The 17,332-nt window shown below is 36.9% G+C and overlaps 2 protein-coding genes across 8 annotated transcripts in view; both read right to left on the bottom strand.

Annotated features, from left to right (window-relative positions):
• Nucleotides 1-97: 97 nt before the first annotated feature.
• On the bottom strand, nt 98-11,737 carry LOC121732484 (synaptogyrin). Of its 2 annotated transcripts, XR_006036386.1 has the most exons (6): nt 11,490-11,737; nt 7,266-7,503; nt 4,685-4,821; nt 3,383-3,557; nt 2,330-2,654; nt 2,039-2,056 (listed from the first exon to the last, which is right to left on the bottom strand). XR_006036386.1 is itself a non-coding variant. In XM_042122374.1 (5 exons), the coding sequence occupies exons 1-5, from the start codon at nt 11,589-11,591 to the stop codon at nt 2,623-2,625; spliced, it is 684 nt and encodes a 227-aa protein (XP_041978308.1). In that variant the 5' UTR covers nt 11,592-11,737; the 3' UTR covers nt 98-2,622. The 2 variants fall into 2 exon arrangements, 1 of the variants encoding a protein (XP_041978308.1); XM_042122374.1 differs by having other exon boundaries at nt 98-2,654.
• A 2,182-nt stretch (nt 11,738-13,919) lies between these two features.
• Nucleotides 13,920-17,332, bottom strand: part of LOC121732253 (caskin-2) — a 262,402-nt gene continuing 258,989 nt past the window's right edge. For all 6 annotated transcript variants that reach the window (XM_042122076.1, XM_042122074.1, XM_042122072.1 and 3 more), the window contains 2 exons: nt 16,512-17,093; nt 13,920-16,104 (listed from right to left, as the gene is read on the bottom strand). In XM_042122076.1, coding sequence (XP_041978010.1) covers nt 15,793-16,104; nt 16,512-17,093 — 894 coding nt within the window. In that variant the 3' untranslated portion in view covers nt 13,920-15,792. The remainder of the gene's footprint in view (nt 16,105-16,511; nt 17,094-17,332) is intronic.

Consider the following 17,332-nt stretch of genomic DNA (forward strand, 5'->3'; position numbering starts at 1 on the left):
AGTTTTATAAGCAAAGGGCTACGAATAATAAAAACTAACGAAGAGTAGTTGTGTCAAAAAATTTGTCCACAAGTCTACAAAATGTGACCCGAATACAAGTATGGGAGTTACATTTCCTTAGTTTTTACTTTTTATTATTCGTAGGTCAAGGGTCAGTAAAATGTCAAATGATCTTTAAATACATAACTCTGTCCCTACTAACTTCATAAATAAAGAAAGAGATATTATGATGACGAGTGTAATTTAGTGACATCAAAAACAGACCAATGTTATTATTTTTTAATGGATATCTGATTTTATTACATTATTGAATTTGTATCGGAATATTTACTTAATTATTTTATATTTACTATACATTATAACATTAATTCACCAACACTGAACAAATCATTAATCAACACTTATTACAATTATTTTTTTTGGGTAATTTTCATAGTATTTATCATTTATTATCAGAACAGATCTAGTATAATGGCTACGTTTAAATAGAATCTACAAGAAGTACATTTACACTCAGCGTAATCATAAAACTACATTTATCAATCATGTAGATTTTGGGCATAAAATAAATACGATATGTCTTATACATTACAAATTAAATAAAAATTATTGATAAAATTAATATTAATATTACATTCTTTCTTAAATCGTAATTTACACAATCTTAAAGCCCAAATCATTTTGGGGTTTTGCATGAAGTAAATTTTAATAAAAAGAAAAAAATTGTCTATGATCAATATTTTTCTAAGTTCAAAAATATTTAAAATCTCTTATGCCCTTCTTACACGACTGATATGGTAACTAATGTATAGTTTCCCATTTAAAGAAAACCGAAGCGAAGCCCTACTAATTTAAATGAGAAACACTACACAGAATTATTGCTACGATTTCTTTACAAATAACAGTGCAAGCTATATAAGTGAGAATATCTACCGCTTATATATAAACACTATTATGACAATTAATAGTTATGCTTAGATGGAAATTCTTTATAAAACGCGAGATTCGTGTTTTAAGTAACATCTTTGGGTGATTAGATGAGATCAGCTTTCTGCGCTTACTGTTTTTGGAATGTGGAACAAAATTGTTTATCAACACATTCTTAGAACTATTAGATTAAAAAGCGCCATGTATGATCAAAATGAATGTATTAAGTATTTCTAGAAAATACTTTTAAAAATTAACTACATACAAATAAAACTTAAGTAAAGATCTATCTTTGGTAATTAATGCCTTTTTAATTAATATAAATATTAATTGTCATAAACATAAAGCAACAATATTTACTACATAGATAAAATGCTATTACTCATCTTTGTACTCGACTTTAGACCTTAAGCATCAGAACAGAAAGCTCAATATTAAAGAGTAATAACATTCAATATACTTAGCATTAAGTTAGAAGATTACATATATTTAAAAAAATACTATGCTTTGGAGAAGCTTACATTAATACTGAATACTAGATAATATTTGGAAGCGGAAACAATAATTGTTTATTAATAACAGCAAAATTAAAAACAAATCACAGCTGCAAACTTTGCCCATCATATTTTCTGTCCGTAGAAAAACAAAGAAAATGTGCCTATGATTCAGAAACGTGGGCAAATTTTGCGTTCATACTTAAAGTACATATAATAATGCTCATAAATAAAATTATTTAAATTTAAAAATAAAACATTTCTTAAAATAAAGATCTATGACAGGCCATTCTAGTAAAATTAGATAGAAAATGGCACAAAATAAACAATATATTATGTTTATCACAATCAAAATAATCACAAAAACTGTTCAGCTTTTCCATATTTACATCAAATATATTTGATATTGTCTGTGTAAAGCAGGTACTATCATGTTTAACGCTTTGTGTCAATACCGTGCACACGTAAAGTTCGGACTGCGTATCAGACTGCATTCCAAACTGTCAGCCCCCTTATAAATAGACCGTTATAGACCACGGCCTAGGGGCGGTAGCGTCTATAGAGGCCGTACAGATTTCGAACTTAGGGCGGCAGAAATAAAGTGACCCACTCTCATAAAAAATATAAATTCGGCACTGTTTACTGTGTGGTGAGATAATCCGTGTAATTATGTCAAAACTGACCAAAGACGCATCCGATCCAATAGCTTGCTGGGTCGTATCTTACTAACCAACAGCTATTTGACAGCTGATAATGCACAATATATGCTGTCAAATGCCTGTTGCTTACTTGTCGTAAGATACGTAATCACCCTGCCAGGAAATATAACTACGTTTTCAGCATCATCACTTCACTCTTTTTTAAACGCAAATAGTCTAAAGGATAATTTGTAGAAGTATAAACGGTACTTCTACAAATTATCCTTTATATTGCCGATCCCACATGTAGGGAAAATCAAATATTTGGAGCGAGGGTTCGAACGGCAAATCTTTTCTGTGGTCCGAACTTTACGTGTGGTAAGCGCTTAAATAAAATAAACCTAAAAATAAATGGACGAAAAACATTTAAGTAGCAGTGTCATTAGGCTTCATAATACTTGTGGTTGCATCGTGACAAATTATGGTATTATATATTTAAGCCATTCATTGTATATGCTTACTGTTCGCAAATAATAGTAAATAGTAATAGCAGCCGCTCCGACTTAATACGTTGGGGCAGAGTAGTCGATGTTGCCTGAAAAAAATGAAATAAAATATTGAAATTTTACTTGATAACAGCTAGAACAGGCTTTCCCAAGTGGGTGATAAGTGATAACGCCCACTTGTGGGCGCTGCAGGGCTAAAAGCGTTGTATAGAGGCATCGGGGTGATAATATTATAATTTCATTTAGCTAAGAGGCTACTAAATGAAATTAAATTTAAAAAAAGGTCCGTCTATGGCCGGCCTTAGGCTTTCGGGTACCACACTCACTAACACAACATACAACGCTTAGTTATTTATTAGGTCAGTCACAGTATACACAGTGTGTCCCAACACCGGTGTCCGATCCTATAATGTAGGCATATTTTATTGACAAATTGCCTCTCAAAATTTTTTTCTCTAACTTTTGAAAAAATAAATTTTCTGGCTCTCATGCTAATCTAAACAATACTTCATAAGAAAATCTTTATAACTTCTATGTTTTATTCCACAAAATTCATAACTTATTGTGTAAGCCTAGTTCACAAGTTTAGCTATCAAATGAGACCTTTTTTATCTTCATAGTCAGATTAGTGTGAAAGCCTGAGTAAAACTAAAATGGCTGCCATTTTACAACCGTGAGAGAGAGAAAAAAATTGAGAGCCAATTTGTCGATACAATGCATCATGACATTAAAGGATCGGACACCGGTGTCGGGACTTGGAACACATTGAAAGTATATCACCCCCCCCCCCCCCCCCCCCCCACACACACACACTCACCGGCGTGCTGCTGCGAGAAGGGCGGGTCGCTGTAGGCGGGCTGGGGGTCGGGCGCGCCGGGGTACGCGGGAAAGGCGCCGGGGCTCCCCGCGCCGCCCTCCACCTCGTATGCGGGGGCGAAGGCCGCGTCTGCGCCGACGCGGTAGCGCTGGAAAGCGAAGAACGCGCACGCCACCTGGAATGTGTTCAATATGATTTAGGAATAGGAGCAGACAGTAGCAGCGTTGGGGGGGGGGGGGGGGGGAAGGGAAACGCTGGGCGCCGAACGCAAACAAAAGAGGCGCCACCTTTTTTAGGGTTCCGTACCCAAGTAGTAAAAGCGGGACCCTATTACTAAGACTTCGTTGTCCGTCCGTCTGTATGTCTCCAGGCTGTAACTCAAGAACGGTAATAGCTAGAGAGTTGAAATTTCCACAGATGGTGTGTTGCCGCTTTAATAACAAATACTAAAAACAAAATAAAATTTATATTTAAGGGGGCTCCCATACAACAAACGTGATTTTTTGGCCTCTTTTGGTCTATACCAATAATAGGTCATCATCATCATCATCATATCAGCCTATAGTCGTCCACTGCTGGACATAGGCCTCTCTCAATGAACGCCAAGATGACCGATCTCCTGCTACTCGCATCCAACATGGGCCTGCAACTAAGCGGAGATCGTCGTCCCACCTAGTTGGAGGTCGACCTACACCCCGATTTCCCAGCCTTGGTCTCCATTCCAGAGTAAGTTTAATCCAGCGATCGTCTGTTCTTCGAGCTACGTGACCAGCCCAGTTCCACTTCAGCGTACTGATTCTCTGCACTATGTCGGTGACTTTAGTTCTTTGACGAATTGTTTCATTTCGAAGCTTATCCGCCAAAGAAACTCCGAGCATAGCGCGCTCCATAGCACGCTGAGCGACGGAAAACTTACGAATAATAGGTACTTGAATTTTTTACACAATCCTTAGTTTTATGTGTACCTTAATATTTAATAATAATATTAATATTAAATAAAAAATTAAGAAGGGCTCCAATCAAAAAACACAAATTTGGCCTAATTTTGCTCTATAATGGTACGGAACCCTTCGTGCGCGAGTCCGACTCGCACTTGGCCAATTTTTTAACACTACCAGCACCCTGGGCGCCGAAGAAAGTAAAGGTAGTGGTAAAAACGACAGGGAGCAGAATATTTTGATTTGATAGAAGCTTAAGACTTTTGTCGTGGATTCTTTGTATACGTTTTAGTGTGACGTTTAGAGATAGAAACACATTTATTTATTGTTTGAGTATGTATTGAGTATGTGTTGTTTCACTCACCCAAGCGAATATAGAGAAGAAACAGAATGCGATGGCGCCCTGCATGTTGTTAGCGGTGCCCATGGGCGGGTTGTCGGTCTTGCCCCACGCGTTGGACAGGTAGCAGAATCCCACGAAATACAGGAACGCCCAGAACGCTGGAAAGTGGAAAATACAGTACCGTGATTAGTGTACTTAGAACAAGTGTTAGTGTCTAAACACACTAGGCCGAAAAAACGCGGCCGAAGTTCGGCATGATTACGCCTGCAATGTATTTTAAATTGCCGATGACACACCATGCCGAAATTACGTCGTGTATTGTATGCGTTTGACATTGCTGACGTAATCAGGCCGAACTTCGGCCGCGTAACTTCGGCATGGTGTGTTTAGAACTTTAGACACTTAGATTGGTGTAGCACTGTCCAATTCGAATCGGAACCCAACCAAGTAATAACGTTAAATTACGCAATTTAAAAACAACCCCCGATTCAAAAAGTTTGAGTAGCGCTGCTGTGACCTGAAAGTTGAAACTATGGTATTTAAGCACTAAGGTACTTAGATCACACTAAAAATTTTTCAACTCAAAACTGGGGGCACGGGAGTGCCCACCGCCAAGATGAGCCAAGCGAACTTCGGAGAATATAACTGCGTCTCCGCTTAAGTGGAAAATCGGATAAGACCGAAATAAATTTTTGAAGAAGATCACAGATGCAATTAATGATCAGTTCATTAGTAAAGTAATTAGTAGTTTCTATTTTTAAAAGTAGTAATATAGACAGGAGTTTAGCCACAGAATATATTAGTAGGTGTAGCTACCGCCGTATATGCCGTATCAATTATTAACCGCCCCCGGGGAACGGGGCCCCCGTTCCAACGTGCGCAAGCAAAAACTAATAAAAAAAATAATTGAAATTGACAAAAATCAAGAAAGCCAAACAAAATTTTCTACACTTCTGAATATGTATAACAACGAACTAAATATCACTCATAAATCTCTGAGGTTGTACTTTTAAAAAGACAATAGCTGTTGTCAATAATGACGAACAAAACAAACCTATCAGTTTCCAAGCTTTTCTCCATTACATGCAATACCTTACATCCTTGGTTAGTGAATTATTAACCTTTTGTTACACAAAGTATGCCAAGGCCGTTTCAGATAAGGCGGACAAACTGAAGATAATAATATACCTCCACATACATACTACATAGTACATTAATGGCTTTAGAACAATGGTTCCCAACCTTTTTTTCATGCGGGCCACAAACATGTTTTGGTCTTGGTGTCACATTCTTCAAAATTAATGATTTAAAAGTGGAAAAAGTTTAACGACTATCACGTAGACTTTACGTTATTTTGCCAGTGAGCGTGAATTTCAAAATTGCTTAACATCACGCGGGCCGCGGGTTGGGGATAGCGGCTTTAGAAGTATTAGAAGTTGGTATATTGGTTTTGAATATCGATTATCTTTATGTTAATGCTATGTTTGTTTTCCTTGTTCTTTCACACCCTTTCAAGTCTATTTTATACTTGACTATATGACGCCCACAACTCCGTTGCGCCAAAATTAGTTCATCGCGCGGGTGCCGTACATGTTTCCAGGATAAAAATAGTATCCCATGTCCTTTTTCGGAACTCAAACTATCTCCATAACAAATTTCATGAAAATCGGTTCAGCGTGAAGAGGTATCCGACAGACAGACATACTCTTTCTGTCTCTTCAGTAAGTCATGTGAAACGTGGGTAGTTAAAACAATTTTATAACTTTGTTGATTTATAGGGTTATAATTTTTAATACAAGTCTACGTTTGTAAGCAAAACAAAGCCTATGTCCGTTGTACTTAGAGCACTTTTATTTGTTTGTAAAGTCCGTGAGTTTACGAGGAATAGCCACAATAAAACAAATGTCAGAGTTTACGCGCGCCATTATCCTGAGCAATTAAAACGGTAATGACTGTCTGATGGATTTTAAGGGATTCCATTTTCAAACGATTCAAAAATGGAACGACAGTGGACCATAGACAATTATCGTTTTTTTACCATTACCTGAATATAAGAATGCTAAAGCGTTTACTCGTGAATTTGAATTTAATTCATAGCTCTATCTCATAAATTAATAAAATTTATAACTTCATTTATACCCTATTTCGATAAGTAATTAATACGTCCATGACCCTAATATCAGGTAGCTGCCGCCCCACTTTTACATGTCAGAGATCAAGAGGGACCAAATTAAATACCGTACTCCATTTATATATATTCGTGGGTGGGATAAAGCGACAAATTGAAATGGAATCGACTTATTCTAAAAATGTGTGATTGAAAAAAATATTTTTAGAATATTAGGTACTTAATCTGAAAAATATAAGTATATTGTGTATTTAGGTTGGAGACTGATTGGTTATATATTTTAAGATTGTTAGTACTTTTTGCAGTTATTAACGCAATACACGTATAATATTTCTGTTACGTTTTGGGCTTTTCATAACTCTGTAGGACAAAAAACACAAGACAACGACAAATTCAATAAGAAATTTTAAAAAATAACAGCCCAATCGAAAACCAGTGCCCGTTAAAAAAAAAATAGCCTCTTATCCAACTTACCAGAGAATCCCATGTCAGCCAGCACATAATGCTTCCTTGTCTTCACGGACGACATCTGCTCAAATAAGTATTCACCAACGATGAAGCCAACGGCAGCCACGAAGGCGATCACCGAGATCCCAACGCCGTAGTTGCAAGCGTTGGTGTCGTCGTTGTACACACAACGCTCCTGGCCGCTCTCCTTGTTGATATACCAGCCTTTAGCGGATATACAGCCCATGACAATCACGCTAAACAGCTGGAAATGAAGCAGTTAATTAGTATCATAAGTTACAGTAAGGGCTTTATTCTATTCTATTCTAAGGACCTGCGGGGCTAAAATAGTCGATTTGGAGAATCATAATATGATTCAATTTTAAACTCCACTTTGCGTGCAATTCACATATACTATAGTGATTCGCTTCGATTAATGATTGGTCACCGCGCGCGAGACCAATCATTGATGTAAGCGAATCACTATATGAATTGCACGCAAAGTGGAGTTTAAAAGTGATTCGCTTCGATTAATGATTGGTCTCCGCGCGCGAGCGCCGCTGCGGGACCAATCATTAATCTAAGTGAATCACTATATGAATTGCATGCTTACACATAAGCGCCGGATAGGCTATCCCATTCTATTTATTCTATTCTAAGGACCTGTTTCACCACTTACTGATAAGTGCCGGATAGGATTTACTTACCTGATAGATAGACTATGGAGTGTCAGATAAGTTGTGGATATCCTATCCCGGGCTTAAGTGGTGAAACAGCACCTAATTCTACTTATGTCAGGGTCTTATCACGCTAGCGCAGAATACACTATACAGCCCACAGATATATGTGTCTAAACATTAGGCCGAAGTTACGCGGCGTCAATTCCGCATGATTACGCCCACAATGTATTTTAAATTACCGACACACTATTCCGTCGCGTTCCGTCCGTATTTTGTATGCGTGGACGTAATCATGCGGAATTTACGCCGCGTAACTTCGGCCTAGTGTGTTTAGACACTAAAACGCTGAATAGCTGAAAATGTGGTTAATATGTCTTATGAAGCAAAGTAGAATTATTACCATAATTTTATGTAAGTAATTATATGTTTAAGAGGATACACCAGGAGCTAGAGAAAGGACAAAAAAGTACGTGTAATATCTATAGATGTCTCCCTTACCTCAGCCTATACCACAGAACGCGATAGAGACAACTGCAGAAAATCAACGATTCGTTGTCCCCTGATTCCTTCTCCAAAACTTAACCGATTTAAGTACTTTTTTTCATTAAATATTAAAGAAAGGCCTGCGCTGTGTTCCTATGTTTTAGTTTTTTTGTATAATCTAGCCAAATCTGTTTTCTGGATGTCACAGCGGAAAATCTGGCCACTTTTTTGGGTTTTTGAACGTTCATATCTTAATTATTAATTAAAATATGAAAAAAAAGGAACATTGTATTAGTGGCCGTAGATATTCAGGAAAAAAATTATAACTCTACTAGCATTATCCAGGGAGGAAACAGGGGACAACGTTTGTATGGAAAAAAGGGCGGTGTGGACTCCTCTAAGTGCCTTATCACAATAGCGCAGGGATGGTATGCATCGGATTCACAGAGAAAAATATTGTTTTTTTAAATATTATAGCACGTTTCTGACTTCACTAAGGTTTCTTTTGACAAATAGCAAGTTGAAACAAAAAGGTTCGTCTTCCTTCCACTAGAGGTTTGTGGGCGGACGGGTGGGCGGCGGCTAGATCGTAAGATCGTAGGCGGTTTGATCGCGGCGAATTCGCGGCTCTCTCCGTCCGCAAAACCGCCAGTGTGATAAGGCTAGAGTCAGGGGTCGGCAAGTAATTTTAGGTGGGGTCCGGATACTGTGGGAAAATTTTCGGAGGCGACAAATCGATCTAGCTAGGAATCATTTTTGGAAAATGTAATTTTATTCGTGTTTTATCGAATACCGAGCAAAGCTCGGTCAAATAGCTAGTTTTAATAATGAAAAGTATATGTATACCATAGCTATGTATTAATTGATACTTGGTATAAAATACATTAGTACAGTATTTCGCGGTCCGAGATTCGACCTTTCGCGGTCCGCCTGCGGACCTTACCTACCGCTGCTCTAAGTATTATAGTTTAAAATTAAAGCTAGTCCACCTTCGATCACATATTTATTATATTATAAGTATATATGGATATGTGATCAAAGTAGTCCACTTATAATTTTATCTAGTAGTAGTGTAGAATGTAGATTTATTTAAAGTCGCCGTGGTGTATTACAGTGTAGGTGGTTTTAAATACACAAAGCTCGACTCTCGCGTTTCCGAGCGTTTTCCCAGTTAAACTTGTTTTCAAGTTTGGTTAGGAGTTAGGACTATGCAATATGCATACTGATCATCATTGTCTAACAAGATCTATGCATCGGATGAATATCGATTTTAAAGTATTGGCGAATATAATCGCATAAATTATGTTAAACATGATCTGAGTAATAAATACTTTGAAAGGAATATTATAATATTAGGGACAATCGACAGTATTATGAACCTTAATAAATAATAACCTTCAAAATGTGAAGGCGTTTTTCCGAAAGGTCACGCATTCCTTCGAGAAATCCAGAGAAGCCCAGAAGCATATAAGTATTATATTTATATTTTTGCTATAAAAATACAGAAACATAGAAAATTGCGATATAGAAAAATTGGCATTCAATATTATGAATACACTATATTTCGCCGACAAAAGTCACACGATAAAACTCTATTTATAGTTATAACAATAAAATTCTTGACACACTTAAGAAATAACTTAAAGTTGTTGCTTCTGCGACTTTCGTTTCAATAGATGTATCATAAGTTTCAGCAGTAGTCAGGAAATTTAAATGCGGTGTTTATTTTGGTCTTTCAATGTAGCAATGATGTACCCTGGGTACATTTTTGCATCATATTCTTAACATAACCTAGTCCTAGAGCTACTACTAAAATAGGTGTTTTAGTTTTTTAAATTTCAGTAATGGTCCAAGTCCCAATATGGAACTGAGTTTTTGTTAAATATTTTAGGGGTTGATACAGCTATATGAAAACAGAAGATTTATTATATCTTCTCAATTGTCTCCTTGCACAGGTCTTTTTTAAATTCAAGTTTCATTTAATCTTTCGATTGTGGAAATACCAGACACAAAAAGATTAAAATCTATTGTAGCCGCTTGGGAGTTGAAGCATTAAACATGTAACTATCTTAGCCTTAGTAGACTTTTATCTTAGTCTTAGTAGACTTTGAAGTATGATATTAGCCTGGATAGTGGCTTCTAAGTTATAAGTTAGGCTACCTATTCTTAAATTATTATTAGGATTTAATAATCTGCAGGAAAATTATCGAGAAGGCAGTTGGAAAAGAACACACATGCATAGAGCCCTCCTTAGCCTGATCATGTGATACATTTTTTGAATACACAATAATATAAAATTATTCTGAGTCTACAAAGTGACAATTGGATTATGTTACAAATCCTTTTTGCATTTTATGTATGTCTTAATAGCGGTCATAAAGATAACATATTTACATCCATCTACATAATATTTGGAATGTAGAAGGTCATCTGTTTTTGAGATATTGTCTATTTATTTAAATATAATTAATATTACCCTAGGTCTGTTATTTACAATGAGTTCAATTTAATTTTATGGATACCTTTCCAATAAGTATACTAGCTTCCTGAAAAATACACAATTGCTATTTGCTACACAAACATTGCAAAAAATCAATAGTGTTCTCAGGATTGCAAAAAGCCTTTAACCCATCAATTCCCAAGTGGCAGCCGGCTGCCGCATAACAATTGAAAATCTATTGTATCTGCGGTACCCACAATGGAGGTGTTAATAGGAAAGTACATACTAAATAGGTATTTTATGAATGAGCTATATAATTTAACGATGTAGGCATAGAAATTACTATTATTTAAAAATAGATACAGCTATTATAGCTACTAATGGGAATACATTGCCTGCAAGGTCAATAATTATATATTATAAGAAGATATAACCACACAATTAGCCTTGAATATTTGAATGAATGGGCGATTCTATGAAAAATCGTATACTTAATTAAAAGGTTTTTGCGACTGAAAATATAGAGGTAATCAGGTACAAGATTATAGGGCCTAAATATATTGATACTTTTCACGGGAAATAGAAAAATTTAGGACTCTGGAAAGATACATAAGAAATCTAAGATACTTTAACGTTTTATCTGCTTACCCAACACACTGCTCGCACTATTACTTGAGGTTTCTGGACGAAGGCTTGAGGATCGAAGGCGCCTCCGGCCTTGCCACCCCCGTATGCACCTCCAGCCTCCATGGTCGCGATTTACAACGCCTTAGTATTCTCAATTGGAGACACCACACCAACCCATCAATACCTGACCTCGCAAAGCAAAATCTCGTAATAAATGTTATCGATCGAGCGCAGCCTCTAAAGCTCAAAATCGTTTACAAAAGTCACAAACTGACAACTGTCAAGACATCTAATCTACGGCCATAGACAAAAAAAAACTTAATGTCAGCTGTCAGAAAAACGATTTTCCGGAAACGAGTTCTACCAATGTAAGGATATTAAATAAGGCGCGGATTTTCAAAATGGTATTTTATTATTTCAATCTAGGACAGAATAATTCAGATAGGTAATGTTAAGTTTTATTTCGAAAGATGTAGGTTTTACTTCGAATTGGTTGGTTGGAAATTTCCATAAAAAATGTATGAAATATCAGCGCAGACCACTACGCTTTATTAAAAAAAAATCATATATCTCGATTCTCGGATCATCAGCGCTGACGGTCAGCGAGAGGTCATCGTGAGATTATAATCAGCGTCACACAACTAACACAGTTTGCATAAGCATCGATAAAAATATAGCAGTTCCCTAATTTATTAGTTACCTATCAATCCTACTATCCTACTAACATTATAAAGGCGAAAGTTTGTTTGGATGTATGGATGTTTGTTACTCTTTCACGCAAAAACTACTAAACGGATTTTAATGAAACTTTACAATAATATAGCTTAAACATCAGAATAACACATAGGCTAAAATTTTAACCGACTTTCAAAATGGGGGAGGTGTTATGTTCGTTTTCTTATGTTCAACGATTACTCCGCCGTTTGTTAACCGATTTTCAAATTTTTTCTTTTGGTTTATAGGGTATCATCCAATTTGGTACTTATTATATTCACAAAAGTGGTGATCTGATGAAGGATCCATAAGTTATGGAGGGAACTCCACAAAATTTATAGGGAAATATGTGGTGACATGCTACTATGCAAATTACATTCATCATCATCATTACTACCATATTATACCATGTATCGTCCCATGGTTATAACTTATGAGCCTATAATGACCCTGTTATTGGAACTTTTCATAGTCTTTTAGATCGAGACTCGAGTTTGTCAAGCGATAATTAAAAAATATATTATACATATTACCTACATAATATTATAAACCTGAAGAGTATGTTTGCGTTGCGTTAATCTCAGGAACTACAGGTCCGATTTAAAAAACTTATTTCAGTGTTAGGCTGGTTTTACAGTCACGCGTTTCGGCAGCGCCGTCGGAGCGCGCGCGCTCGGATATGTATGGGGGTAGTAGTTGCGTTTTAAAGTCCGCGCGCTTGAGCAGCGCCGTTCGTCCATACGTTTGTTAGGCTGGTTTTATAGTTAAGCGTTTAAGCGTTTCGGCAGCGCCGTTGGAGCGCGCGCGTTCTAAGATGTACGGGCGAACGGCGCTGCTCAAGCGCGCGACTTAGAAACGCAACTACTACCCCCATACATCTTCGAACGCGCGGCGCTCCAACGGCGCTGCCGAAACGCTTAGGCTGGTTTTACAGTCACGCGTTTCGGCAGCGCCGTCGGAGCGCCGCGCGTTCGAAGATGTATGGGGGTAGTAGTAGCGTTTTAAAGTCGCGCGCTTGAGCAGCGCCGTTCGTCCATACGTTTGTTACAGCTTCGAACGCGCGCGCTCCAACGGCGCTGCGAAACGCGTGACTGTAAAACCAGCCTTAACTATAAAACCAGCCTTACAGCTTCGAACGCGCGCGCTCCAACGGCGCTGCGAAACGCGTGACTGTAAAACCAGCCTTAGATAGCTTATTTATCGAGTAAGGCTGTATATTATTATCACGCTAAGACTAATACGACCGAAGAAACTCAGGAAAATGTAGGAAAAACGGGGGAAATATTAGAAATTACGAACTACTGGAGCAATGTTTATGGCAATATTTGGCACATATATAGAGTAGACCAAGTGAAGGGAGTAGGGACATAAGCTATTTTTTATGGGAAAATGTACGTTTTCCGTAAAATTCCTTAATTACGCGGGCCACGGTTAATGATGGTAATATAATTGTGTTCAATGCTTCTGTTTTAAATTAATATAACGCTAAATAATAATAATAATTTTTAAAATGTGGCAAATAAAACAAGTTAGATATTACAAATATTTATTCAAATTAGATTTAAACTTAAATTAAATAAGTAAAAACAAAAGAAAATAAGCTGCTTCCAGTTACAGTTATGAAACGTTGTCATAGAAATTATTTGATACACCGTCGCCACATAAAATTTTGACTAGTTAGATGTTACACATACATTAAAAGTTAAAACACAATAATTGCAAAACATTTCCGTACAATCTATTTACTTATCTTTGCTTTAGCATATTTCAGTGACGACATAATTATTTCATAAAATTACATTAAAACCTCAAAATAAGTAGTTAATAATAAATAACTAATATCATAATAATATTATGTTCTCAAACACAAACATTATGTTACTCATTTATGTTTATGATTGTTTGTTAATATATTTTTATTGTGATATCATCACACTGCCATCATTGTTTCGAGTGTGTAAGATGACATGGATATAGGGCGGTAAATTCAAGGCTCTTCATGAACATGGCCTAAAATGGCGCTAACGACGACTCCATACAAAAAAAAAAAAACAAGTCAAATGACAATTTGTTGTAGTTGCCTTCTCACACTTCACTAAGGAGCCAACAGACACAAATCACGCCAAGCAATGTAATCAGTTTGTCGTAAGGTAAAACTTGGTACCGTGTGGCGTATATCCCATAATGTTATGAAACCTTTCAATGAAATATAAATTATTTGATAACAAATAACATAATAATTAGAAAAGTTCTAAATACAAATTGTTAGGTATCAAAGGAAGTTGTATAGAAACACTGATCTCTATGTACAGTACAAAGCTAAAAATATTTAATAGTGCGCTACATTAATCACTATAGTAATTGTAGGTATCAAATTAGTCTTTGACATCTAATAAATAATAATATATCCTCGATATCATCAATAAAATTAAAAATGTATGTCCATTAACTTTTGCCACTGAGGTCTATCAAGAGGCAGTTTATTTGTTAAACTCGTGTATATCATGGACACGTAAAACCTGGATTCGTCATTCAAAATTAAATAATAATTATACGGATGTCTCGAGCATACAAAATGTATTAAAAGTTATATTAAATGGCCACTGTATATCACATTTTGTGGACTATTTTTAAATTAATTATCTAACAGTTTGTAATATTTAAATGTTACAAAGCACGTTTACTGAAGAGGAGTCTGTGTTATTACAATAATTGTTATTGACTATGTGTATTGCGCAACGCGAAAAGCTAATAAGAAACCCTTTGTACGTTCTGTGAAAACACAGAATAATGGATAATGCGCATAATATAATATTAATAACGTAATGTTATAGGTTTAACATACAAAGTCTATAAGTTCTATAACTACTTTATGTGAGGGCTATCATACATGTTATCTCTAACTTATGTAATCTAGAGCTAAAGTTCTGTATAAATTCTAACTAGCTCATCTAAAGTCGATCTACAATTTTATTGTACATGGAAATCTAGCTACTGGATATATTTTATCTATGACATAATTTAAGTAAACTTTATTTACAAAAATAGCCATTCTTTTTCTGTTTTTGGATCAGACTACATTTTATTTTACACTACCCAAAAAGTAAATTTAAAATTAAATAAGGAACTAATAAATATAAGATCAACAAAATAAAATATTATGTACCTAATAGTACAACCCACACTAAAATATATAATTGAAACGTTACATGGTCATTTTGTAAAAGAGTTTTTACTTCTTATAGTCACCAACTCGACTTTCATACCTATTGCTTATTTCAGGCGACATATTAAGACTTATTTGTGGTATACCTAGCAAAAATAATTGCTCTTGAGGCTTGAGTAACGGGATAGCTATATTTTCAATAGGCTATTGGACGTGGATTCATTTATATAATATCGGAAACGAAACTAATAAAATGTTATTAAGTATCTTTGGAATTTGAAATATCGTTCTAAACAGTGTCGAATTTATTCGAGAAGTTGAACATTTACAAATAACCAACTAGTACCAGATGGTTGGTGCTAGCTACCATTTCACACTTACGCACCAAAAGACGCAACGTCTATGATGAAAATTGTCGACTACCCATTCGACTTTAGCGTCATTTTAGGAAGTGCTTAGACCCTGGCGTTTCTCTTCTTCTAGCATGGCGTCTAATTCATCTGTCAGATTCGCGAGCATATTCCCTATGTCGTTCAGGACATCGACGGGCTCAGAACTTTTCGTCTCGTCTTTGTGTTCTGGAAGCGAGTGCTGCTGCTTCAAATCGCCTCGAGGAGGCAGACTGGACAAGTTTATGCCGGAGCGGCCATAGTCGACCGTGTGGGGTCGGCCGGCGATCTGCCCTCGGTTCTGTTTGATGGTGCCGGCGTTCTCGTTTGCGAACGGAATGCTGTCTGATTCTGTACTCGAACTTGACTGGAAATAAAGAAAAAATAGGTTACAACTTACATCGTTAGGTGAGTTAAGTTCTTGACGTACAGATGTTAAAATATCAACAAATTCTAGCTAGCTAGCTTTGTGAGGGCTCGCGTCATCACACCTTGGCTGACTGATGATAACACATACACTACATATAATTGAAAATTACTATGGTAAAGCACAAATCAATAGGCGTGTCGCGTTTTTCCGTAAAACATGTAGCACAAAATGTTCAGGTTATGCGATATACTAGGGCTCACTTCGCTCGCCCTGATAATAATAATATCAAATTAAGTCTGTTAAATATTTAAGTTACGACTTGTTGATTTTGAAAAAACACTAATTAATCATTACAAAAAATATATATGTGAATATAAAAATTGACCTTCTAAAATGTTATGTACCTTAAAACTAGAATCGGAACCCGTTCTTAGCTTGTCGTCGTCGTATCTTCGTGGCGGGGAGGGCGGCGCGGGCGGCGGCGGCAGCAGCCCCGTGCTGTCCAGCGACACGCTCAGCGAGTCCGAGCTGGGGTACGCCGGCAGACTCAGCGGCAGACTCTTCTCGGGATGTATCTCCACTGTGGTCTGTCCGAACCTCGTGAACGGCGCGTACTGCGAGCTCTGGCGCTTTGGCGGCTCGGGTGGTGGTTTTCTGGCCACGTGGGGACTCGCCCCGTACGCGACGCGCTGCAGTCGGGCGGAGTACGCGATTTCATCGTACGTGTAGTCGGGCGACTTGTCCCTGTACGCGGGCGTCGCCTGGATTTTCGCGACTGGTCGCGGCCGCACCAGGCCCCTGGGGCGAGGCAGGGTGCCGCCACCCTCGTACGAGCTATCGTTCGTCGGAGTGATGTCCCCATCGTCGTACGAGCGCCTCCACTGCCCGCCGTAGTAGAACCCGGCCTCGGGCGAGAATGTCGTGTGCGACGATCTCTCTGACGGATCTTCTAGACTCTCGAGGGATTTACCTCGTGGGTGGCGTATCTGTAATTTTTTATCTCGTATTAGATACACGCTGAGTTTAATAATATCTAAATCTTTAAAAAAAGTTGAATATTTATTATTTACATTACCAAAAACTTGTTAAAAAATCACTCAATGTTACTTTTGTTAGAGCTTTACCATGCTATAAAAGTACTTAAATATTTCGATATACAATATTTTTACATATCAATTATAATTATTAATAATTATTAATAAAATTGCACTCAGAGATTATTATA

The sequence above is a fragment of the Aricia agestis genome, chromosome 12, assembly GCF_905147365.1.
Source record: "Aricia agestis chromosome 12, ilAriAges1.1, whole genome shotgun sequence".
Classification (NCBI taxonomy): domain Eukaryota; kingdom Metazoa; phylum Arthropoda; class Insecta; order Lepidoptera; family Lycaenidae; genus Aricia; species Aricia agestis.

Excerpts from the sequence above, each read along its gene's own strand:
- LOC121732484 (XM_042122374.1), bottom strand. The coding sequence starts at position 11,591 with ATGGAGGCTGGAGGTGCATACGGGGGTGGCAAGGCCGGAGGCGCCTTC. Across the intron at positions 7,504-11,489 it reads TAGTGCGAGCAGTGTGTTGG|CTGTTTAGCGTGATTGTCAT; the intron begins GTAAGCAGATAA and ends CTTCATTTCCAG. Across the intron at positions 4,822-7,265 it reads GGCTGACATGGGATTCTCTG|CGTTCTGGGCGTTCCTGTAT; the intron begins GTAAGTTGGATA and ends TCCACTTTCCAG.